The following is a 26,980-nucleotide window of genomic DNA, read 5'->3' as shown; positions in this document are numbered from 1 at the left end:
CACAAACCTCTGTGAGTCTAAGCAGCTGGGAATTTATAGATAAAACATGTTTAGAATATTCAACTATCTCTTAGAGCTGTAAGACTTTCCTTTTGCCATCAGGGTGTTTTTTCTGCACGCTCCCTGCTGCAGCCCACCGAGGGCCATTTTACTGAATGGATGTCGTTAAATGTAGATTTTGCTCTACCCAGGGTGCCTGGAGGTTTGAACTGTAGAATAAATATTCTGTTTGGCCAAATGGATGTGAAATCATGTTATCGTACACAAAGCTAATGCTGGGTAGTTACCATCTTGTCAACCCACAGCGGGGACATTTTTGGAATGTGGATGAACCCATTTAGCAAATGTGGAGTCTTTTACTTGCCAGTGCACTACATTGCAAAGCTTGTTGCAGGCCGTTTTGCCCCTCTGCTATTAATGGGGTAAATGCTGTTTTCAAATACATTTGAATAGAGTCCTTCTTCCGACAAGTAGCAAACAAACACAGACACAGATAAACCTGTTTACTATATTGATGTTAACAACAGGCTTTGAACCAATTTATATTACATAAAAGGTCTCTAAATTCACAAATGGTTGTGGAGTCATGTTCATCCAAAGTATTATATTCCACATATTGAATAATTACAGGGCATTTGTTTGTTAGCTTAACAGCTACAACGTTAGCCATGGTCCCTTCTCGCACATCACGCTTCGATCCTTCATCAACCCTTGTATTGATCTTTCCCTCCACTCATTAAAGTCTGAGCAGCCACCAAAACACATTATATCCCAAACTACTGGAAATACACTTGCTAATGAACAATAACGCTTCATTTTCTTCAAGTACTTTCTGGCGCCTGAAAAATGTTTTCTCATGCATGTATCAAGGGCAAGGGAATAAACCTCTCCCAGCTTACTTCTATTCAAATGGTGCTATAGATTACCGCACGCAGCCTACCGTGTGCCGATTAACCAAACTGACTTTTACCTCCTCCTGGTCAAGCATCCGCTCCTTCAGTTTCTCCACCATCTGGCTCTGGTGGTTGATGTCGTCATCCTTCGGAGACAAAGAGACATGTTGAATAGACACAGTACACATGTACTGTGGTAAGTATGACACAAACTTGTGCATTGCAGATTGTTTGTGCAATCCCATCATGGTATACGGTATGAGCTTGCACAAACTGCATAAATAGGAGTTATAGTACAGGAAAAAAACGTGGATACATCAGAATTGAATTGGAAGTAAAGCACAGCTTGTTATTAAGTATATGTTAAATTACAAGTCAAAAATCATGTGTTTCACGGTCTGTGGTCAGCCAATCATGCATCACGTCAATCAAGTGCATCTTCAACCAGAAACGGTACATAACTAAAACAAGTGCAGGAGATCTGTGTTGGGTATAAATGTATATCATGTGTAATAGAATATCCAGCATCAGTTGGTGTACCACACAGGAGTGTAAAAATGTATGCATCCCCATGGATTGACCTGTGCAGTGTGCACAGATATGCCTGCGTGAGTAAAAATGTCAAATCTTTTTTCCCCCTCATATGCATTTCAAAACAAATACAAACGGTGCAACTGAATTCAATACAATTACACACTATGATCCTTCAGAGAAAGTCGTACATGAGCACAGACAATGTGTTGAATAAATCAAAGCTTGAATGCTTATCATCGTAGGCTATTATTATTTTCCCCAATGCCCTCTATTTCCAAGTTACAACATTATTCAGCACTATGTGCTGGATCCTAAATAAATAACAAATAAAACATTCATGATATTCTCTTTGTGTTTTTATGTGCATGCAATTACATCCATTATGTGTAAACAGCTCTACACCCATGAACAGGAATGCACCTGACGCAGCATCCATTCACCTTATCATCCAGCTGTTTGTAAAGCTTGCGGATTTCCTCCTCATACTTCTGCCGCTCCTCCTCAGAGATGTGTACGACAATGGAGGAGGCAATGGAGCAAGGGCTGCAGGGACTGCAGATGTCGAGGAGCAGCACCTCAGATTGAGGAGGCACCAGGGAGACGTCTTCCGATCCTGGGCTCACAGGTTCTAACACAGCGGCATCCTCACCTGAAGACATAGTGACAAGATGCTGGATTTCCTTTGTACATGCGAAGTTCTTATCTTTCAATATGGATTTGTGCATAAAATAAGGGATGGGTGGACATTTCTTCAACATTGGTCATTATTAAATGTCTCAGGTATAAGATATTTCTGTGCCATACATTCGTTTCCTTTGGAACAGCAGCACAACATACATGAGCTTATCAATTTTAAATGTTAGTGGTCTCGTGTGGCTTTGGCTCAAAAGCAAAGGAAGGGATCCGGCGAATGCAGAAAAGTGATGAAATTCAATTTTCTGACCAAAAGGTTCCACAGTGTTGGTCTCAGGAAGTTTGAGGCCTGAGGTGGGCAACAATATGTGGAGCTTAGATGGGGTAATGAGGACAACGATGCTGTCAAAATGATACATTAGGAAATTAAAAGCCCTGAATTGTGAGAGAGACACTCGGGAAGATAGTGGAGGGAGAGGCTATGTGTGAGAGAGAGGGAGGAAAAGAGTAACTGAGAGGGATTAGGCAGTTGAATAAATCATTTCACTGATAGCCTGTTCATTGAATGTCAGCCAATCACTACCGCTGGGTGCACTGACATTTGAATGAACACCCGTGCTTGTAATTACGGGTAAATGAGTTTGTGCTCAGGGCTTCTAGCGTTAAGGGATACGTGTAGAAGTTATTAGTCTTTGTTGCCTCAGGACTACTAATAGGTAAATATTCCTAAAAAAATAAAGCCTCCCGCACTTTGGCCCAATGAGAGAGAGAATCCATTTATACAAAGTGTATAATATTAGCCAGTAGACGTGGCCAGGGAAAGATTTTAAAGCGTTTGGGCACCAGGCCAGCAAGTCTGTTTGGCCGCTGTGCCCCATATCTCCATCGGCGTGTGTACAGATGATATCAAAGAGGTTAAATCTGCACTTAGGTGGACCCAAAAATAATGTCTGTAGGCGAGTTGGCTGGTCGTGTTCCATAAATGGCAAGGTAACACAAACTATGTGTTGAGATGTGCAGTCTGTCACCATACATTAAAGTATGTACTTAGTGCACCTGGTTGATGATCATTTTCATAAAACTCTATCTAATTGCTTTCCTTTTGCCTGAGAGACTCTAACAGCTTCGCTTTGAACTAGATGATAGCATCATCCTGCTTACATGTTCACAGTGACCATGAACATACTGATAATTAGCATATATTTTTACCATGCTCACCATTTAGTTGAACTACTGCTGAGGGTAACCACGCAATGTCATTAGGTGTACACATATTCATGCACTTAAGGCACATTATGTTTTGGCAAACGTTAGGATATTAGTGAGAGTCTTACCATTCAGCTCAGCCTCCAGTCTTTGAACAGTCTCCTTCAACGACCTGTTCTTCTCTTTCTCCTTTTCGTATTTCTTCTTCCACTGCTCCGCTGTGAGCTCCAGGTTCACTGTGACGGTGTTTCTGATGGTCTTGGCTCTAATTGCAGCGGTACCGAGCGATACAGAGAACAGGGGAAGAAAAGAAAATGTTCATGAGGACAGAGGAACTGTCAAACGAGGGTAATTCGGCCCCGGCTGCTCAATGAGAAACGGCTTGCACTAATTAATCGGTATGCAAATTAGGCTTCTGACATCTATGTTTAATGGTGCATGTAGGTAGAGGAAGGTAAGGCATGAATTCCAAATGTAAAAACCCTCCCGACCGCTTAACACATATTCACCACATCAACACATAGCACTCTTTAAGTTGGTGAGACGATACACGAACTGTATGTGACTATAAATCAATGCTTAATTATGATGCAAATAAGTGGCGTCACAGAGTTGAAATATTCATGATGCCACAGCACACAGTACCAGCTCACAGATCACTTAATTTAACACCCCAGTTAGAAAATGCCGTTGTCCTTGTTAATTTATTCCTCGATAATAAAGCAACAAACTGATAAAAATGTCTCATCACATCAGACTTTTGTTACTGAGAGCAATGGTGCTACTGGAACATCAGGGGACAATACAGTTAATGTTAAACAAAGCAGTAATGGCTCATTTGTGCGATTATGTCTAATTGCACAGTTTGTCCATAGACTTTAACATTCCACACAAACTTGTACATTTGTGGACCTTTCATGTATCTCTTGACACAGACTGAAATATCTGAAGTATATTGATTTTAACAATAAGCTCATTCATGGTGTTAAATAGCTACTGCGGCCTACAGAGACCACGCCTTCTCTTTAAAAGAATTAAAATCCAATATTTGATGTGGATTGCGTTACTGCTTTTGCTCGCAGGCATGCATTATTATATTATTGTATTATGCATTACGAGGAATGTATTATTTATTTCAACCAACAACACTGTTGTGTCAGCCACTATTCCTAGAATTTATTGGTAGAGGAAAAAAGGCTGGAGATGGATAAGGAGGATTTCACCCGATCTCCCCTCCTACAAGTGCAGCTTACCCGCAGGATTACAAAAAGCTATGTGTATTCCCACACCGATCAGGAACCAAAAAGGAACCCTTCCTCCAAAGAGGCGAAGATGGAGGCACTGTGTGAACAGCGTTTCTGAGTTCTCCAAATCTCAGCGGAGAAACATCCCCGGCGGCTGCAGCTGAGCAAGACGGACACGCACACGGTGAAGCCGCCCATGATCACTTAGCATGAAAGCATATTACCGTTGGCCAAACATCAAGGTGGATTTGGTCTCTGCATCGTTGTAGCTCGAGGGAGAGCAACAGATGAACATGGTGGTGCGACAGTTCCCGCCCAGCGAGTCCTGTAGGATGCGAGTCATTTTGCTGTCACGGTACGGGACGTGAGATTTCTACAAAGACATAAAGGCAGGACATAAAAAAAGATTTATCGAAAGAGCTTGGGGGACATTCTAAAAAGTTGTATATCAACAGGCAGATGCCTTTCTTCTTGGGAGATAAATTGATGTCTTTTGAGCAGCAGCACGGAACAAAGACGGAAGAGTTTTTTCCTCATCCGCAGCATCATTCGCAGTCTCACCTTTCTTTACCACTGGAATGCCATCAAAAAGAGCGTGTTCTTTCTTGATGAATGAAGAATGAATGCCGGTTGCTTTGTAAAAGATTTGTGAGACATTTGCTCTCCGTGAGCCTTTATGGAGGTTTTTTAAGCCTTCCGAGTTGTATGATAGAAGATGCAGGATGTTTTAATTACGATGATGGAGCTTGGAAAGAAGAGTGGGCAGATCGCATCGAGTGGTTCAATTATCTGGTTCCATTTGGGGAAATATGGAAAAAGATTACCAACTGTAGCAGCATTATGGTTTATGGACAAGGGGACAAACTACTTAACATCACTGCAACTTTCATCGATTCCAACCGCAAGACGAGAATAACAACATGAGGAGCTTCTGCTTGTTCAGAAACAACCTCGTCTTTACTTCTAGTGCCAAAGATGTTTGTATCTGTTCTTAGGGTCTGAGTGGTGCTAATATTAGGAAAATATCTTTTTTATTCTAAAAACAAAGGAAAAACAAGAGGTCAACATAGAGAGAGATTAGGCAGTTTCTATCTTCTCATCCAGCTCTGGGCAAATATGCATTTTCCCCAAAAATTGCAAACTATTTCTTTAAAGTACGGCTGTGGGAGTATATGAGATGGATAACAAAGACCGCAGAGAATTGCTCTTCCGTACCGTTCCTTCAGCCAAGGCTGAGATGACGTTCCCCAGGGCAGACAGAGATTTGTTGATGTTCTTGGCCTCATCCAGCACAGCTCCCTCTGCACCCGTCTTACTGACCTGACGCACACACACACACACACACAAGGAACTTGTTCATAGTACATTATTGCATCGTAAATCTACATTATTATTAACCGTAGGTTTTTTTTAACAGACAAACAAATGTGTAAACGATAACGATGTAGCATTTTAGACAGTGTGTTCCGTTGGTAAACGTCCAATTAATCAATAATAATGAATTAGCATGTTAACCAAGAGAGTCTTTCATTAGTGCAAAGCAGGTCAGTTTAGCGTGCGAACATTTATTCTCGGGGGAAACAAATTGAAGGAATGAAAAAAATATATATAACTTGCTAAAAAAAAAAAAAAGATCAGGAGGTGTTTGAGGCGGTAAATGTCAATCAAAATTTAACAAGGAAGTCATACCAGATTGGGTCAGATTCGTCCCGGGAGAAAGATAACGAGTTGCTTAATTAGAGAACAGGGCGAGTTGTCTTATCAGAGCCTTCGGTGGCGCATTCACCGGCATCCAGTTCGGTCAATAATATTTTTTCTGAATCTAAGGAGTTTTCAACCCCCAGGGATCACGAAGCAACTGAATCTATACTGAGGTTATGGCCACCAAGTACTCTGAACGCACACTATTCTTTGCATCAATACAATCGACACGATACTACGTACAAGACCCAAGGATCACGTTCAACCAATTGGATTCCTCAAAGTTTACCAGAGCCCTTATAATTAAAAAAATATGAATTAATAAATAAAAATCCCTTAAAAATTCAGTGCGCTGCTATGAAGTGAGTGATGGATTAAGCTCACAGCTTCCCTGCATTGATTATCGGATTCTTTGATGTCTGCACACAGACAGAGAAATAAGTCCGGTCCCAGCGTAACAAAATACTGCTGACAGTGAAGGTCGAGAGTTTATAGCAGTGCAAAGCTCTATTGTACTTTTCATGTTTTTAAAGAAAATTCCCCAGTTGCCTTACCTTCTCACTCCCAGCTAGGTCGACCAGGTACAATTTGCCACAGAGCTTCAGCTCCGTCTCCACGTTCTCTTGTTTGATGTTTATCAGGAAGATGCTGTGACTGCGGGAACTGTGCTCATTCATGTCTGGATAATAAAGCGAGGGGACGAGAAAATGTCATTCAATTCAGTATTTCCCCCTTAGACGGACGTGTAAGGAGCTGTTCCCTTAGCACTTCATTATACATTTCTCACCTTTGCACCTGGAAATTGCCAAAAAAGATATATCTGACATGAAACAGGGGGATTGAGTGTGAAACGTGGCAAAAGATTCAAAGTGTGACTCACTGGTGACAGCAACATGTCGGTTGGCCTTCCCTTCATCGATCACATCCATCACTTCCTCGGGACTCGTGACGAAGCGCTCTGTGCAGCCCTTAGCGAAAGAAAGATGGAGCAAACGTTCCTTTGTTGCTGTGAAGAACAAAACTAAGCATCTAAACGTACCACACTTTTATCCCGCCCCGAAACCTCTTTGAAATTGCACGTTTAAACGTCCACGTTTATGTCTGCACAAAAAAAGTAAAAAATGAAAACTACAGCTCACCCTTTTGCAGGAGGTTTTATCTTAAACTATTTCAGCCAAGTATGAAAGATATTCACACACTACGTAGATGTGAAAATTGTCCTTGCTCGATTCTTGTTGTTTTGCGTCTGTGCCCTCTTGCTTGAATGCACTTATCGTATGTCGCTTCGCATAAAGCGTCAGCTAAATGAAAAATGTAAATGTAAATGTGGACGGCGAGCTACTACAAAACGATTTGTTCCCCCGAGCCCACACTCAAATTGGTCTCTTATGTGCATTTGGCGCAGGGATTCAATAACTTTACCTTCATGTAGCAAACAAAATGACCTCCCACATTATTCTTATCCTGTCAGTTATACAACAAAATCTATTTTGAAAAAATGTCCTAATGTTAAATCATTTGCGCACTCATAATTATTTGGTATGTGAGGAGGAGAAATCAAACTGAATCATGTCAAACTTCTGATGACTCACCTTCACATAAGGAACTCTGTATTTGTCTTCGTGCACTGACAGGTTGGTTTTTGTCACTAGGGTGTAAAGGAAAGAGGTCATCGTATTACCCAAAGCATTGTGTGTGCAAATGAGCATACAAATATGTGTTATTACTCTCAGCACAACTATAATCTAACCTGACCTGATGCTCCACCTCTTTTAGTGTGGGGTGAGAAAAATGGGCGCCTAGCTATTCGTATTCTATGGAACGGAACTATTTCAGATCACCGAGAGATCTGAAACGATGCCTGTGATGGAAACATCGGACTTCTGCATTTGCCCTTTCACATTGCAAAGTCCTGTCTCTTATATTATAATTACATTTCACAGTATTGCGGAGGCCCGTTTATTTTTTGGGGAGACTACACACTTGTGAGTGTCTGTGTTTGTCCGTTTTATCCCCCTACAGCCACCTTTTCTCTTCGCAAATGCCTCCGCAGGGTGTTGTCTCTCTGCCGGGATTCATCGTGCGTGTCGTTGACTCTTTTTTTGTGTTCATGGCTGTAACTCCCCCGCATACAAATGAAGACTTCCCCTACTGCCTCGGGCTCGATGGGAGAGATGGAATCACCGGGATGCTGCCTACAGCTTCTTGTCCGGGGCCTCTCCATCATTTTAAACTGGTTATGTATCTGGGTGATAAGACTATGAACCACAATGGTGTGTTTTTTTGTGTGAATTAAGCACAAAACTACAAAGCTTTAGCCGAAAAAAAGGATATTAAGTGTAAATGTTGTGCTTTCCAAAATGAAAACCTCAAGATGAAAACTGTTCTGTTGTTGCACTTTATCTACCTGCTGACTACAAAGAGCTCTTAGCTGTACTCATGTTTGATTGATGTTCAATTCAAACAACCCCCAAAACACGATCATGTTTCATTACTTTTATCAGCCCTGCAATCTTCATCCAAAGCTGCATACATGGCCAACACCCGCCATTAATAAGGTATAACTGTAAATAGCCTCAGGGTTGAGAGATGCAAAATATGTCTATCCCTTGATACTGCGTGGTAACAAAAAATTCATTTGGATTTGGGCAGAAAATAGGATTTTGACACTCTTCATAAGAACATAACCATTTATCCATATTCATCCAGGTTTGAAGAGTTTTAAATGTCATCCATGTACTGGAAGGAAACTTTACAGTATTAACAAATGTGAATTGTGTTTTCAAACCCATGTGTTCAGAGCAACAACACACCATCGAGCAGGTCCCGGATTTTATCCATGTAGATCTCAAAGTAGGAGACCTGCAGCAAAAACAAAAAACATGAAGTGGTCAAAAACATGTGGAGGGTAATCTCTAATCTGAACAGGACGGATAGAAGAAAGTCATTACGATAAAGATGATTATTGTGCAAATATGTGAAATATTGTTGGCGTAATCTGTCACCCTGAGGGTTCAGGAAAGGTATTAACAACTGTTAGAAGACTGTTGTGTAAAAAGCAAAAAGCCCAACAACAGCAGCAGGATTATCACATATACATCATGATTTATTGATGCTTGGCCCTCGTGCACTCAGCTCATCCATGTGACAATTACGTAAGAGGCCCGAGCTGAATTACCCACTGAACGTGTCCAGTGGGAACCGCACAAATTCATTCATTAATAAACCCACATGGAAATACACACCAACCTTTATGTGAAATTCTAGGTTCTCATCCATGGCAAATATATGTTCAAAAATGTCCTCTGCAATCCGGGGAATGATTCCCATTCCCTGAGGATCATGAAGGTTCCCCTAAGAGGAGACAGAGAGGAGATGAGGACGTGTGAGGGATGAATTAAGCAGATAGGATAGTAAAATAAAGGAGAGAAGAGAGACGATTGAATTGAAAGGGAACAGGGTTGTTTCCCGGTGAGAGTTGTAAAGGAGGTTATTGGCCACAAAAGGCTGGGAGCGAGAGATAGCGAGCGATGACAGTGATGCAGGGGGATTTACTGTGCGAGGAGATGGGATGAGGATGTACTGTGTGTGTCTCGTGTGATGCACCACAGCGAGTGGTCTGCATTATGAATTATTTAATGAAACCGTACCTCCATGGTGTGCGTTTTTCCAGAAGAAGTCTGCCCATAGGCAAATATTGTCCCATTGTATCCACCCAGTACATCTATAAAAATAAAAGCATTTTAAAGAAATAGTATGAGAAGGACACAAGGCAGAAAAAGAGCAAAACATAATGAACATGGGGCAGAATACCAACCAGATGTGTATCAGTACAGAACAGAAAAGCCACTACACAAAGACCTTTTGTTTGACCTTTTGTTTTGATGGTTATTGAGACTGTGCCACACAAAGTGTGTGTGTGTGTGTGTGTGTGCACTAAGAACTGTGTGGTATTTAAGCATGGTTAGTTGCTAAATTACCCACTAAATTGCTAAAAGCTGCTGTTGTCACCAGGAGTCACCAGAAGGCACTCAGTGAAGTCCACATACATTATTCTCTCTCTCCACTCAAACCACACATCCAGCTGAGGTTGTGAAGGAGCACGCTGATGTATATCGTACTGCTGACCGAGTCTAATAAAACCCCTAAGGTGAAAGTTAAACATAGATTAAAGGAAAACACTTCACCCTGACACAAGTCAGCTGACCGTAGACTAATCATCACAAAGGCTCTCAGATAACACACAGAGGAATCCTCCTACCCTTCTCCTCCCTCTATCCTCCCCCCCATCCTCCCCTCTCCACCACCACAGCTCTCAGCTCAGCAATATACCTTCCACTGCCCGACCGCAGTGAGAACCAAACAGAGCGTGACGCATTACAGAACCGGGAATTAAGGATCAGTGTGGGAATAAAGACAGCCAGAATAAAGTCAAAGAAATCCCGAAAAAAGGTTTGAATGAGACGGCGTGAGTGTTGGAGAAAGAGAAAAGAAGAAGAAGAAAAGCGAGGGCGGAAAAACCTGACTGCCAGGAAAAAGGAGAGAAAGTGTTAACGTGGATGTGTCTACAAACCAGCTTTCTATGGCCTTGCTCCCGTTGCCCTTTTCCACTGACACATTTCAAATCCCATTCCTTCATTTTTCTACACCCCCAATTTGCTAGATCCCTCGGACTTTTCCACAGCTACAATTCTTTCCTTTTGGTCTTTCTTTGCCCTATTTGTTGATCTCACGTTCAGTGAGTAGTCTCAAATCAATCTTTTTTTCATGCTCCTTCTAGAGTTGTTGAATGGAATACCACACTCAAAAACGAGACCTTGACAGGGGTGGAGAAGGTCGACGGGAGGAGGGATGAAGGAAATAGCATTCGATCTCTGGACTCGCTGTGCTTTGATAAGCACGCATCTTTGTCAATCTTTGCATGTCCATGCTAATCACTGTAAATCGTGTGACCACGTCAGGTCACGGAAATTGATTTTCGCACTTTTCTACAAGAAGCTGTTGATGCATGCAGTCAGGAGAATAGAGCGTAAACTGACAAAGCTAGTAAGGGGAACCGAAGGATATGTTGATTCGGCGTGTATGGGCTTTCTCATTCACCTTTCAAGAAAAAGGAAACCCTGTTTACGCAACTTACCTTTGACAATCTGCTTGGCGCAGGTGTTGTAGACCTGTATCTGGCTGGTGTTGGTGGGGAACACTTGGTCAAACACATAGGACTTCCCCTGTGAATAGCAACGCAAACACAGTTTAGAGACGCTGTGACTACCTGTTGTATCCACCTTGGGAAGAGTGAGAAGCAGAGACCACACGGGAGCGATGGACACTTAACACGTTGTGCTTATCACTAACGCATTATAATGACATATTGCCACAATAGAAATACACCACATCAATATTCATTTAATGGACGCTGTTTCCATCTATGTGTCTTTGCCCTGAATAGCAGCACTTATCACAATAAGTGGCCCATCTCTTTTGATTTGAGCGATGTGTATCCTGTATTTTTGTCTGGTTTTATCTGTGTGTATTTTGTCCTATAGTGAGAGACATTGGGTGTGTTTGAATGAGCGCAATGCACCGTGAAGCTTTGGGCAAAAGACTGCGCAACCTCGAGAGAGACAGAGAAAAAGATCACATCTGAGGTGAAGCCATTAAAGGGCAGTGTGCAAGGACTTGAAGAGTAAAGTGATGCAACGGAGGGGAGCAATAGAGTGGAGGAGTATAGGAGAGGAGTGCAGATGCAGAGAGTGCCATAATAAAGTAGATGACCTGAAACAAGATATTGCATGTGAGAAAGAAAATGCAAGAGAATAACACACAAAGAACGGGGGGAAAAAAAGGTTGTTGTTTATTTTTTGAAACTTTGGGTCAGTTACGAGGCTGTCTGACAGCAATTAATCAGCCATTAAACAAGTCAAACAGCCAACCAGAGATGTACTCATTGAAACCACACAGAGATGACACTCTGTCATCATTGTTGACTAACCAGCATCCATCTTTCAGTGAACCACTCCGAACAACATACGAAGGCACAGATCAGCCAAGAACTGGTGATAGTTAGAAGTCAAACATGCATGGCTGCTAGTAAGCACTGTGTGTATGTGTGTGCGTGGGTGGATAGAGGGATGCATATGTGTGTGTAAACTTCACAGACTCTGCTTGTGCAATTGTGCAGACAGCCTCCACCGCCCACAGACCGTGCAGACATCAACCGTAGAGGAGGCTATCTATAACCTTCACATTTATTCCCCCTGCTCTTTGTGAGGACTTAGTTGCAAAGCTAACGCGGGACAATAGTATATATTGATTTATAAGTTTGTAAGCTGACTTTTCTGAACTTATTCATGTGAGTCAGTGAACTGAATTTCACACACTTTTTTTAATAAGAAATTTATAATCATCCAATAGCCTGACAGTTAGGGGAGACAAAAGGTTTTCAAGCCAAACCACGCAAACACTCTTTTTATTACTTTAGATGTCAAGATGTGCATTGTATCAAACTGCATGATTTCACTTTAAGACTTTTGTAAGTTATAAGACAAAACGAAGACTTGGAGCTCATTTTTGAGCTCAAATTCTGTGTCTCCGTCTGTGTTGACCCATTATGCCTCAGCCTTTTCTCGCTTGCAGAAACGTTGCTGACTTCTCAAATAATATTTCATCTCGTCATGTTAGACCGAGTCCTAAAATCCATAGAAGTACTGCACCTTCCTGCCTGCATGCATATTTAATATTTAAAAGTAATAGTAGAAATGATAATCTACTACAAAGAAAATTAAAATGTTCTGTCCTTTACTTAAAAGCCACACAACTCAGGAGGAGGATTTAAACTTGTTATGTTTGCACCAGCGGTCTGGGATATAATACATCCATAATCCCCTCACCTCCAGGTATTACACATGGCTCCGCTGCTTCTCAGTCTTTTTAATGACAGGTTCAACAACAAGCTTGACAAAAGAAATGTTCGACTATATTGGTGGATGGAATAGTAATCTGTTTCTTTTAAAGGTAGGAATTAAAGGATTTATTATTTTGTAATGTTAAAGTTCACGTTTCCTTTTTTAGTCCACAAACAGATATGTTTGTCAAACTCAATTAGATCACTTTGTAGTCCTTTCCGCCAATTTGTGCACAGCACTTACGCATTGTAGGAGGCAATAATGTGTCACAGCTAACGCTTTATTATTTATACTAGTGCAGTGCTTGTTGCCTTCTCAAGAACAGCTCTCACCAACAACTTCACATTCAGTTCCTGCGCTCTTGATGGGCCCTCTTATTGGACGACTTCAAAATAGTTTCACACACGTTTCACACACGTGGTTCAACCTCGTCAAGAAACAAACCCAGTGAGTTTATTATTGACTAACGATTAGTAATAAACTTAGCAACTTTAATGGAAGTATTCATAGAAGTACAAGCAACAATACAGAACTAATTATCTACAACTTCTTCTTAAAGTACTAAGTGATAGTCTTCACTATGCAGAATGATCCTTTTGAATGTACATTAAATAACTTGATTTTTATGTTCATTAATTTAGTATTGAAGCTGTTAAATCTGGAGATAATTTCAACTACTTTATATACTGCTAGTATTTTAATACATAATAACCTATCAGTTATCAGAATCCCCAAAGTGACGAAATCAAATTAAATCTGGCAAAATACTAAACAATATAGCCCTCCGAGATCTAGGGGAGTAGAAGAAGAAAAAAGTAGAAAATGAAAAATGAAAAAATTAACTGTGGTTATCCAGCAGTTGAGCTCTCCGTAAGTGAGCGATCCAAGCAGAAATCAGCATTCACTGGTGCTAATGATCCGTAACCCATGTGGAGAAGGCAATCACTTAGAGTTAGTACCTCGGGATAGGCCTCTGATTCCTGCTGTTAGAACCTGTAATCTGAGTCTGAAATGTGAAAACCATATGAGACGACAGTTTCATGCAGTTTGTGGCTATAGTTCAAAGCAAATTAATGTTCTACTTAGTTTTAAAAAGTCGGCATCCATCAGCAGTTTTGGTGAGCTGATCATGTGAAACTGCTGTTGGAGCTGCATCCCATCATGAGAGATACATTCTCCCCTATAGACTCCGCATCCCGAGGATCTGCTATAAATGATGAGCTATTCCTTTGACCTAAAGGCAGCACAGCAGAAAGGACTCATGTCTCCTTTGGGAGGTTTTGAATTATGTTTTTTCATTTAGTTTAGTTCAAGAGTTGGAAGGAGCTGGTGTTGTGACCGTCAACAAATATTGTTCCTCGGTTTTTCCTCATCTGTAGAAACTGCATCACATCTGTGGAGCCGGGATGAAAGGAAGACCATTGCCGAAAGGGACGGACGAACAAACGTGAAGAAAGAGGAGGAGGCTACAACTGAAAGAGGGCTCTGGAGCCAAAGACACTGAACAAAACACCAAACAGGATTTGTTGGTATCAACAGGTGCATAGTTTGTATTTATCATGTTGTGTAAATTCATGATTTAAATGAGGTGTAGCAGAGAATGAATATTGTTACTAACAAATGTGTTAGAACTAAATATGTATTTATTTTTTTATTTGAATTTGAGGCCAATGACCAGCAGCTGTGGAAACTGAAGCTGTAGATGTGGATCTGTATTTGCTGGCCACCGCAAAGCACATAATCCACCGGCAAGTGTAACACACACACACACACACACACTACTGCACCCACATACGTACAATATGGCCAGTAATCGCTAAGTCTTGCTTGTATCTCATTGGTTGCCATCAAACAAATTCCCAAGGAATACATTCCCCGCAGACACGTGGTCAGTGAGTAACACCTGCTGGTGTGATAATCTGTTGTTTTCACCACTGCACTCTCTTTCTGAATGTGTTACGGGCTCTCTCATCCTTGTCTCTGTAGCGGTGTTTCAGGGCGACGATGGGAAGCAGCTTTCCGTGGAGGTCGCCGTCATGTTGAAACTGGTGACCGAATCAGGGGCGACATCATCACCTTCGAATGGCTTCCCAGCGGTGCCGAATTTAATGCCATCCGGGACCTAACGGATCCGTCGCCCTCAGCTTACTTTGCCTTCTGTTTCTTCAGATTGGAGGCATTTGTTCGAGCGTAGCACCCAATCAGCACCGTACCCTCAAACCGCTCGGGCTTCACCAATGGCTCAGATAAACACACCCACACATACAAACAAACATGTACACACCTGCATACAGAAACGCCTACGCAGACACACAGGGACTCAAACACATATTTTCAACACCTTTAAATGAAAAAATATTTAAATGAACCCAGTGCCGAATGAATAGTTTTGGCATTTGGCAGCTTGTGTGCTCGCCCAGGCCATCAGAGAATGAATACATGAATGGGTGAATGACAGCTTGAGCTGAACATCAGACAGCATCATTGCAATGTGAGACATTGAGTGGGAACACTTCGCAGTGACCTCCCTCTCTGCGCTGCTGGCTTTGCATAAAAATAGTTTTTTTTATGACAGCAGAGGCAGTTTGGCAGAATCCAATCTTCAATTCATAATAATATTTCTTCCCCTCCAATGTTTTAATAAAAACTGATTAGTTCTTCCCTCCAAATGCTGTAATCACAGCTGGTACAAACAAGCTTCCCATCAGAACTGATTAAGGCTGCGTCTAGCAATGAGTCATTTGTAATGCAACACAGTATGTGCATACAGACCACATCAGACAACAGGCCGGCGGGGGGGCCGGGGGTAAGAAATCATCATGATGTGGTCTTCACTGGAGTGAATGAAATGAGTCAGTTATATAAGCTTGATGAAAAACAGTCGGTTGAAACCCTAATCTGATCCTGTGCTACAAAAAAAAATAATAGCTTGAATGTTGAATGAAGATATTCTGAGCCCTCTATCTGCGCATCAATCTCTCAGCCCTCTGTAAGTATGGTTGTTTCAATACGTGATTGAACGCGCATGCAAGCACAAGTGTGTGTGAGTGTGCGTGGCGGGTTTGTGAACACGTAAAGATAATATATTGAATTACGCTTATACATGCAGACGTTGTACATGGCCGCCGCAGCTTTGTGCGACGTCAAACACCCACATGCGCTGCAGCCTGCAATTTTCTGCTGCATGCCGAGAATCAAAAGAGGCTGTGGGTTGCAGGCAAAGAGAGAGAGAGAGAGAGAGAGAGAGAGAGAGAGAGAGACCAAGGCGGGAGGATGGTGTTAAAAACACCAGCATCTGTGAGGCTTCATTGGCTGTGAAAAAAAAAATCTAGACATATTAATCAGCATGAACAGCAACAAAAAGACGTACAAAAAAAATTCAATGGAGATCAAGGCTGACTGAAGGGGAAGCAATTGACTGAAGGGAAGACAATTCAACAGGCAGTTGACAAGAGACGGTGAAAGGAAGAAAAGAGAGGAATGAAGTGTTCCACAGCAGCTGTTGAATTTAGATAGTCTTCTGGTGCACGGGGCTTGACACCCTCGAGACCAACCGAGGCCCGTCTTTAACCCGAGGGCTCGGCATGAGCACACCTCCAATAGACACTCACAACATACAGGCACGTTTACTTACGTCTGCAAACAATGACTGCCCATGAAACTATTTACGAGCTGAACGACAAACACTTTGCCTGTCAGCGTTCTCAAAAACAGACCCTCCCATCTTGGTTATTATGCCGTTTGTTGGAATATCGATTTTTACACAATAGTTATTTTAATAATTCAGCTTGGAAAGAAGCTCTTGCTTGGATTTAGGTCACTCTGCAGATTAAATTAAAATCCATGTAACGTGATTATTAGCTTGCTAGCTGTGGTGCTAATACTAGCTACCAAAAACGTCAACAAAAACACAGTATGCTTTCGGTTCGCCTTCAATCAAATGCTTTGAACCGCACGCTCGCATCTCACCTTTACATTGCTGTGTTTGGAGGTCGCATTCTTAGCCTCTTCATGAAAACTAATCACTTCCAGAATCTTTGCATAGCAAATAGTTCTAACTAAATCCTTTTGGTGAGTGGGTAAGCATTTAGTATTCATCTTGTGTACGTGTGACAGCTTGCAAATTCCTGCAGCCAGTTTAAACTCATTCAAACTCACTCAATTCATGCAGTTTAAACAACTGACAGTTTGCTCTGTTGTGCTAAAGAAAACATTGCTGGGCCACTAAATTCAAGAAAGAGGAAGGCTGATGCAGTAAAGGTAAAAAAAAAAGCTTTGTTTTTTTATGTATTTGTTTTGCTTTCGAAATAATTTTTTACAAGAAAAGTTAAGGACAGCTCATCATCATGGTTAAGCAAATCAGTCATGGTTAATCAACACTGACAATATGTAGGAGACCGGATGCAGACGTCCTCAGTATAAAGTCTCACTTTGTTGTGTTACTGCCTCCAGTCACTCCAACCTCTGGAGGTTTTGCGCTGAAATTATCTCAAGCACATCATTCATCTCTGCTTCTGACAGAACAACAGGTTTTATTCACACATCCACAGAAGGTCACTTGTCAGGAAAATACGAGCTGGGCTCATTTTAAGTTGACAATTGACCAATGCCTTCCTTCATTTGGTGAGGACAGTACAAACAACATCCACATGCAAGAAAAGGCCAAACGCACAAATCCCCTGCTTCTGTTCATGGTGAATAATTGGAAAAGATACATCCCGAACAAAGATCTCACACCAAAGCCTCCCTACTGAGAATAAACACGGTAGCTAAATGTTTTAAAAGGCAGCGCTGGATGAGGCATGTGTTCCTCCTCCTACATTCTAGTGCGCTGACAGGCAGGATGCAGACTGCTGCTCTATTATTTTTCTCCGTGGCTCTTTTGCAGTGGTTCGAGGTTGGCATGTGAGCACAGCGAGGAAGAGGAGGAGGAGGAAGAGGAGGAGGAGGAAAAGCAGGAGGGGTTCTATTTTTTATTGTGTGTTTCGGCCTCTATATCCGTCCACCCCCCCAATCCCAGAAACTCATCAACTCCCCATTTCTCTCCTCACACACACACACACACACACACACACACACACACACACACACACCATACAAGCAATTCACACTGTTCACGCTGCAAATTCGTGCTCTATCCGTCAAGCTAATCAGGCTTAGAGCCCCAGATAACAGCGTCATTAGCGATTCTCTCAAAAAAAAACGAACAAACGCCGCAAATGCCGCAGTCACACAATATTACCAAACATAACTGAATTTCCTAATTCACTTTGCCGACAAGTCTAGGCGGAGTCAAGTGGCACACACCGCCTCGAGGGGAAAAGCAGTGCAGACTGATTAACCGGGTTGCAGTAGTGGTGGCATTCATTTTGGGGAGTCTTGCAGCTAATTATCAAGGCTATTTTTGTACCTGTTTTACTTTATCACTAGCTCAGAGGACAAAGGTTTATCACCTACCGTCACATTATGAACACTAATTTAATAAAGTTCTCTGCCTCAGGTTGTTTATTGACTATCAATATATTGAAATGGAGCAATTAGTTCCCCATCCACCTATTCGTGATTTATCCGGATGAACGAGAGAACAGGAGACAGAGGAGTGGAAAACTTGAGAGAATGATTGGGCCTTGTTCACAGAGTTTCAGGAAAAGAAAAAAGCATCAACATTAATCTCTCTACGGACATTAGAGGAGTGAGAAACAGAAAGACTTGGAGCCACATCAAATTCCAGTTGAGGAGAGTGAGAGAGAGAAAAACTTCAAACCACACAAGATGAACTGAGATAACGGATAGATGATTACGGGATAGATACACACAGATAGAGAGAATAAAGCAGTATGATAGCAGCAGGATATTCAGCAACATGCTGGTGAATATCATTTTATTTCATACTAAGCAGGTTTGGAAAATGACACATCCACTACAGAAGCGCCACCGCAGCTCGACCAGCTGTCTGTTAGGGGTAAACAATAGGCCAGATAGATAATAGACACCAGAGTTTGTCTTCAGCACAGAGTATCAGTAGGACGGAAAACTAGCATGTTCATAATCATGTTCATAATCAGATTTTTTTTACAGGAACAGGAAGGAAATCCCAAATTCAAACAATCAAAAAGAGTAAAAACAACGCAACTTGGGTGAAAAAGTAAGAAGACATCTGGTGGACATGCGATGAATGTTGGGAACTGGTTTGATAAAGTGAGGAACAGAAATGCACAAAAACGAAACTTATAGCTTTTAGATAACTGAACTAATTCCAGCTGCTGAGTAGGATTGTGTAGTTACATTCAGGTGAGATTATTTCGTCAACTGAACAGCTTTATTTGTACAAATTGTGTTTTGAAAACATGTAACAAGCTGGCTATGAAGAGAAACTATTGCTGTATATACGTTGTCTTTTTCTGATATTTTTATCGCTCAGCTCTTTCAGTCTAATTGCTTTGGAAAACCACTAAGGCACATAAGGGTCCATCAATTCATAACAGCAAAGCACACTAAAAATGATCCTCAGTTCATATAAAGAGATACTGCAACAACATGACTTGAAAGAGAGTGCAAGGAGAGCGGAAAACGCTTTCACGGATGACAGAGATGCCTCATCATCGACGTGACACTCCCACTGTTTCTGTGCTCGCCTCCGAAGTCCCGTTTGATTTGCCCTCCATCCTTTACACACCTTTCTGTTATTTACGTTAAAGACTTCTAGCAATTGTAGAGAAAATGAAAGTGAACCGTGAGATAAAGCTGTGTGGTTTGACATGGATTGGGGACCAGTGACCTAAATCTAGAGCGAAGAGTTCCACTCACAACCCGAGCTTTCAGCCGGGCTCTTAAAGAGAATATTTGATGACTGAGGAACTATCACAGGTATTGCGGATTCAGTAATTACCTTTTTACCGTTTCAGCCAGCGGCCACCTGCATGCATCTCTAACTGCATACACGCAAATCCACTCAAAATTAATTGGCAAAAGGTACAAGACTCCTGACAGCGGCTCTGTCTTTGCCTGCGCTGCTCCGGCACGACTCAGAAGAAGCCGGACACGTGAAGCATTTAACACAGAGGTGCTAATACAGCACTGAATGTGTAAAATAATCTGTCATGTTAACAAAGAATCCATTGATTCCTCTATAATTCAATGAGGGAACTGAATTTAGGTGAAAAGGGATCCTCCAATGAAATGACCATGCACGCGACTTATAAAGCATACACTCTGTGCCAAATTGAAGGTTTTGTGTTGTCCTACTGGCCAGTTCTAATTAAATCTTAATCCAGACCCTTGACACTGGGAGCCGATCCAGAGCCAGAGGACGACACATGCAGTAAACCACCAACTGTGCTGTACACCATTACTATGAGTCCTGTTAATGACTGCACGTGGCAGAGTATGAATTATAAATGAAGCTAAGATGGAAGTCATGAAAATGTGGTAAAATTAGGACACATTCCTATCAACTTGTGTACGCTGGCGGCAATTATTAAAGTGAGTAAAGCTAGATGGGAATAGCTGAATGGTAAATGAAGCCATCGAAGAAATAACAGTGAGCTGTGACTTCAATTTGCTGTAAAAAATCAACCACGGCGTTGAGCGGATTCTGTTCTGCTACAACTAACAACTAAACTGTACAGAGAGCTAATTTGGATAATAAAGGGCCTCCAGAAAAAAATAGTGAGCGGTATTAAGGGTTTGCATAAAATGCCGTTAATTAGAAACTCAGGGAGAAATAGACAGTGGAGTAAAAGAGAAAAATACTACATCACTATGTAGTTATTATCAATGCATGTACCAGATCTGTTCCCTCTTGATTTAACACACTTATTGTGAGTTGATTAGGATAAAAGTGTCAGCTAAATGATAAATGTAAAATGTAAATGTACCAGCAGCCAGAAAGAAAACACATGGGATTATTGGAGGGGTGTTTTTCTGAGCGCAAAGCAAATTTTAAAACGATTGCAAGTCCATTAATTATTTAGTGTACAACCTAACCCTCAACAACCTAAATTAGATTAACCTAGATAAAAAGCAAAAAAAAGGAAGACATTTTTTTTTTTTAAACATGGCTCCCACGAGGAAGGAGGCAAACAGTGAACCACGCTGGATGTCAAAGCTACAGTATCTGATCGATGCACTGAACTGTGATTAATTGAAAGAAACAGAAGTCCTCAGAATGCAAAGTGCAGCGATGCTCCTCTCGTCGCCTCGGGATTTCCTTCTTGATCTACTTCCAGGCTAACACAGCACCGACTGCCCGCGGGGCCTTGGCGTGTGCACAGCACACGCGTGTGAGCCGGTTACGCTGTACTGACCACAGACTGCGGGGCCTATAGGGCAGACGTAGAGTCCAGGCAGGCAGCATCCTGGGCAGGGCCGTGGTTAATGAGGACAGGATGCTCCATTAACGCTCCCCGCTGCCATACGAGCCTGCTAGTCACAGCCCACTTCTGCCATGAAGGGAGAGAGATGGGCAGGAAGCGTGTGGACGAACTGGCACACGCTTATCTAACCCCAGCATGTGTGCACGCTGAGTAAAAATAAAGAAAGGGCTAAAGGAACTGGCAGTTAATATGCAGCTGAGTGTGGCTGCTGACTGAATTGGAGCCAGTATAATGTTAATATTAGGGAACAGATGAGAGGGAGGGATGCAGCGCTTGCTGGTATGGATAGTGGCTGGATAGATCACGCACTCTGCGCTGGCAAATACTACAAGCCAGCCTGTAAAGTAGTAGTGATTAGAATAATAAAACAGATATTTCTATTAAAAAGTAGTTTCATATAGCCTATTTCCATATATCTCAGGGCTAATAGGAGAAAAATACAACTCACCAAAGTCAAAAAAGATTCTTTAAAATTCCCCCGACTCCAAACTGAGAGGCCCTTCCCCCTTGAACCCATTACAACGCTGCTAACTCAATGAGATGACAGGCGATGCTGAGCTTCTGCTCTTAGATCTTTCCAAAAACCGCCGCTGACTCAATGCGAAAGTGAGCCGCAGAATCACCACCACGTCAAACGCAGCTAGACAGAGAGAAATGCAGCGAAGAGGGTATTTAGGACGAGCGGGCGAGAGAGAAAGAGGGAGGTTTGATTCCAATTGCTATGTTGTGATGACGGCATTGAAGGGGAGAGATGAGTGCAGATCTTGACCCTACACAACAATCCCATTACACGGCCTAATTGGATAGGATGTGTGCACTAAAGTGTGCGGGGTGGCTACGGGGAGAGCCCTGTGGACCTCCATTTGTGGCGGTTTGCTCTGCAGACATTCAATTGCAAAGAAATATCCATGAGCAGAGAAGACCTCGAGTGGCTAAATGAATAACAAAAGGTACGAGGCAGGTAGAGTACGCCGACATGCACTGTCAACAGTTTGTTTCGACAGCAGCCGTTTTCTCCTCTCGGTGCCTAATCAAGGAACGGAGAAGGAGAACAAAAGAGAATCCGCTCTGTGCCGAGCACAACGGGGAAAGAGCCGCCACTCCATCAGAATTCAGGCCGTCCTAAATTGGTGCTCATGAACAATCGGTCACTTTCCAAAAATATGACATCCCGATTTTCTGCAACAGTACCACAAATGATCCTCATTCATTGTCACTAATCTCAAAGAAACTTTCGGGGGGGAAAAGTGCTTTCTTGTGAGGAAGTAGCACAGCCTGGATAAAGGATGATGAGCTTCAGAACAGAATAAACTCCACCTCAGGTGATCCTTTGGACAAGATTTTTTTAATCCTCTATTCTCCCCTAATAATGTAAGCCAGATGTTTTATGCATCAGTTAATCCAGCAGCCTTAACCACCCTCGAGTTCATATGGTAGACTTGTAAGCAAGCAAGGGAACAGCTACCCGGGAGAGTTTCATAGAATTGTAAATGGTCTGCAGAAAAAAGAGAATCAATAGTTATTTAATGAGTGCATTTGAATTGGACTTATCACACGGAGAAACTCATTTCAACAGAAATATCACCCATCTAGATATCTATCATGGACAATGAAAAGAAAAGATCCAACGGCTCCCTGAGACAATGCCAGCGAGGTCAGTCTAGAGATCATGGAATTAATGAGTGCTTTAAATGATTGCATATTAATCATTTATGCATATTGTATAACTCACATGCTGAGGCACGTGCTCTCACCCCAATGTTGAGTCTGCTTTTGTATTTTGGTGCAGATTGTAAATAGTCTGGTCCTGCTCCAATATGCAGGACCATTAAATATGTTCCTCTAATACTGGAGAGTAATGATATAAGATTAAAGGGACTCCTAATTTCAGAGACCAAATGCCCTGCAGTAGAGGAGGCAGTGCAGTGTAAAATCCACTGTTAAAGATTTCCTTTTACTGGTTTAAAATAGTTGGATATGGAGAGGGATCTAATAATCTGTGCTTATGTGTAATGTCATACTACACCCTTAAGCTAAACTGCATGCAGCTAAGAATATTCATAAAGTTTCACAATAGCAGCCAAATAACCATGAAATCAAATCATTTTGGACAAAAGGAATGGAAATTAGGCTCTTTCGCCTCTTCAGGACTAGCAAGACTCCATAAACCCTCACAGCTTAATGAGATATGACAACAAATAATCCCGTAGGAAATGGCGCAGGTCAGAAATGACAGTTATTACTCCTAACTCATATATTATCATTACATGCTGCCAATGGTATGATGCGTATATGCATGCAATGCATATTTAATAAGCCAAGCATGAACACAGCTCATATGGCTACAGCATTACATATTTACATATATATATATATATATATATATATGTCACTGCCTCGGAGAAAAAATTGCATATCTTGCTACCTCGAAGGCAACCGTGATTATTTATTATTCATAGAATTGAATCCAAAGCGTGATTCATGGGAGTTGACGTTTTCGCCTGCCGTAAGACAAATTTGCCCCCGTGATGGTGCATTGTTACAGACAGTGAAATAGCACAGACAGCTGTGTCACTCCACTGTGGAGCAATACAGCTGAGTATGGTCATTACTGTCCCACAGCCAGTGAGAGCCACAGGGCTCCACAGGTGGCACGTGAGACGTAAATAGAACCATACTAATAAACAGTTAGATATTGTTGTGTGTGGCATGTTGCTAGTCATTAGCTGACCATCGGGGGAAAAGGGATGTTGCAATGTCTGAAAGTGCTTGAATGTCTAACTTTTTCTCACGTCTTCTGTATGTGTGATGTGTTTCTTTAGAGACCCGACATTCTCTAGATTACTGGTCAATGACTGAACGAGTGATTTAGCTTTGTCTCGCTCCACACCTCGTGAGAGAACAACGCTGATTCCTGCCGAGCGAAAGCAGAATAGTACAACTCTCACGATGTTGGTGATGTCCCAACATCAAGTCTGGAGCAATCGGTGTTGAAATGCGAGTATACGTCACTGAGGGGAGATCTGAGTGGAGTCCAGGCTAACTGAGATGCTGCTAAACGGATCAAATGTCTACATTAGCCTTGGATACGTTGACTGTATAGCATGACAGGGGTTGATCATAGTTATAAAAATCTTTCCTTCACCCATTTTTATACACTTGCTGCTGCACGCCCACTTTACCTGCTATGAACAGCTTATGGAGGCTTATGTCAGATAACTAAAGATAGATATTGCTGTGTGTGTAATATTTATTTGCTATTTTTACTACTGCTCTACTTGTGCGATTGTTATAGTTGAACCTGTCAGAAATAAACTATCAAGTGCGCCAATACTACAGTTATGTTATCATGCTTGAAGTAATCCCTGTTGGAGTGGAGGATGCAAAGCTAATGTCGAAGTTGATGTGTCGAGTTCAAGTGCAAATCTCAGTTCAAGTTGTCTGAATTCCCATCCAAGCAGTTTCAGTAGTCTTTGCTGTTTGACTCTTCTTATCAGCCAGACTTCAACCGACGCAAATGTTTTTGAAGCCACACGAGAGACGCGTTCCATCAATACAGAGCACACCAGCACGCCGTCTTCCCAGATCTCTAATCTTTCAAGTCTCCTCCTGCCTGCCACCCAGGTGCCACCGGAACCATCACTCAGGGACTGAAATCATGGTCTGTGTCAGTTGCCAAGTTCTGAAAGGAGGCTTCCTGGCGCAGACAAATGTGGAGCCATCAGGGCGGTCCAGATGCCGATTGTTCTTTATCAACCGTCAGAATGCGGGCGCTTAGTTATCGCTACAGGATCCCTGCAGCCTGTCTGCGTGTCTGCCAGACGGATACTCTAAATCCTCATCCAACCTGACGGCCGTAGCATTTCCACTCTCGGGAGACATATTTTTTTTACAACTTCCTCGGAGAGTGTTCCCGAGCTGCGAGAGAGACGCTAAGGAAAGCGCACACTCTGATAGCAGTTACACAACTAAAAAACCTTTGCTTTATACCGCCCAAGCAATTACATGATGAGAAGATGAGAACTGCGTACGCCAGCATATGTGATCATTTGAGCAGAAGGAGATGGATGGACAGTTTGTTTATGAAGTTACTTGAAAAATGAGAAGACAACTGCACGCTTCCGTTCCCAGACGTTGTCATATTTGAAGGCTCCTGCTGGCACGCTGAAGTCTTGGTGGGCAACAACAGCCGTGCAGTGTGTGTTTTTTCTTGGCATTACAACAGATCACAGCTCCCTTAATTGGGTAATATAATTACAGTTCCTGCACACTGTTCTCAGCTGTCACCCTCTGCAGACTGTTGTGAGGAACACACTAAAACACTGCGGGCCAAAAGGAACAGACGCATTGACGTCAAACACATCGTGCAAAGACAATGATTTGAGATGCTATAAGAGATAGAATGCATTTAAATGCAGTTCCCGCGACGGAGGCAGGCGTGACTGATTTCAAGCCGTTGACAACCCGCCACTCCCAGACGGAATAAAAATAATGCGGTTATGAGCAATCGGGTCATTCAATCTGCATGAGGAAGATATGCCGCTGCTTCCATCACATACAACCAAAATGCTGTGTGTGTGTGTGTGTGTGTGTGTGTGTGTGTGTGTGTGTGTGTGTGTGTGTGTGTGTGTGTGTGTGTGTGTGTGTGTGTGTGTGTGTGTGTGTGTGTGCGCGTGTGTGACAATTTGAAAGATGATAGAAATTTTCTGAACTAGACTCTCAGGCCACATGTGTGTATGTGCACATCTGTGTTGTGGAGACATGTATGGAGGCATGTGTATCTGCAAGTGTGTGCGTGTGTGTTTGTTTTAGCGTTGTCCTGGATGTGCTTTACATCTAAACACTGAGAACATTTGCATTTAGAGCACTCTTGATCCCCTGCTGTTAACCTCATAGATCCATCAGATTGTCAGATGTTTTACAGCTTGGTTCATTTTCAAGTGCTGCTCTGCTCCAGATCAGTGAGAGTAATCGTCAGCAGCATTTCAAGTCTACTGGATGGACAGGAACACCCCTCCCTCCCCCTTCCCAGAACCTAATTAAGACTCCCATTACATTTGCAGCATCGGCATGGTCAAAGCTCCACTGAAAGGTACACAGCAATGCCTACACATGGAACACACAAAAATCCAGCAGATCAATACCAGGGAAGGAGTGATAATGAGACGGTGTGAGATCACAGATGTGGGGCCCAGATACATTTTTTTTGTTGAAAATAATGAGTTTTTAAGATCCTCACAACGCTGGTAGAGCTTAATGGGATGGTTTGGGCTGATCACGTGTCCAGGCTGTTCATTAATCAATTTGATCCAACCGAATTTCCACTGCGAGGCTCAGTCCACCTTGTTGCTCTTCAATGGCAGCATCACGTGACTGAACAATGTATTGTGCCGATCGGAATACTAATAGGGGTTATACTTAGTTCGATTCCTGTCAGAAACCCTTTAAGTCCACCAGCGTTGTCTGGTCGATATCCGAGGTGTGAGATGAGA

The 26,980-nt window shown here is 42.3% G+C and overlaps 1 protein-coding gene across 2 annotated transcripts in view; it reads right to left on the bottom strand.

Annotated features, from left to right (window-relative positions):
* The window catches only part of kif5ab (kinesin family member 5A, b), a 45,678-nt gene that overhangs the window by 18,110 nt on the left and 588 nt on the right, over positions 1-26,980 (bottom strand). For both annotated transcript variants that reach the window (XM_040202843.2, XM_040202842.2), the window contains exons 2-13: positions 11,349-11,436; positions 9,862-9,935; positions 9,461-9,565; positions 9,025-9,073; positions 7,804-7,859; positions 7,092-7,179; positions 6,766-6,890; positions 5,726-5,830; positions 4,735-4,883; positions 3,395-3,531; positions 1,868-2,076; positions 971-1,039 (exon numbers count right to left, since the gene is read on the bottom strand). In XM_040202843.2, coding sequence (XP_040058777.2) covers positions 971-1,039; positions 1,868-2,076; positions 3,395-3,531; positions 4,735-4,883; positions 5,726-5,830; positions 6,766-6,890; positions 7,092-7,179; positions 7,804-7,859; positions 9,025-9,073; positions 9,461-9,565; positions 9,862-9,935; positions 11,349-11,436 — 1,254 coding nt within the window. The remainder of the gene's footprint in view (positions 1-970; positions 1,040-1,867; positions 2,077-3,394; positions 3,532-4,734; positions 4,884-5,725; positions 5,831-6,765; positions 6,891-7,091; positions 7,180-7,803; positions 7,860-9,024; positions 9,074-9,460; positions 9,566-9,861; positions 9,936-11,348; positions 11,437-26,980) is intronic.

This window comes from Gasterosteus aculeatus, chromosome 17 (genome assembly GCF_964276395.1).
Source record: "Gasterosteus aculeatus chromosome 17, fGasAcu3.hap1.1, whole genome shotgun sequence".
Lineage (NCBI taxonomy): Eukaryota > Metazoa > Chordata > Actinopteri > Perciformes > Gasterosteidae > Gasterosteus > Gasterosteus aculeatus.
This window is presented reverse-complemented; position numbering and strand designations above follow the sequence as displayed.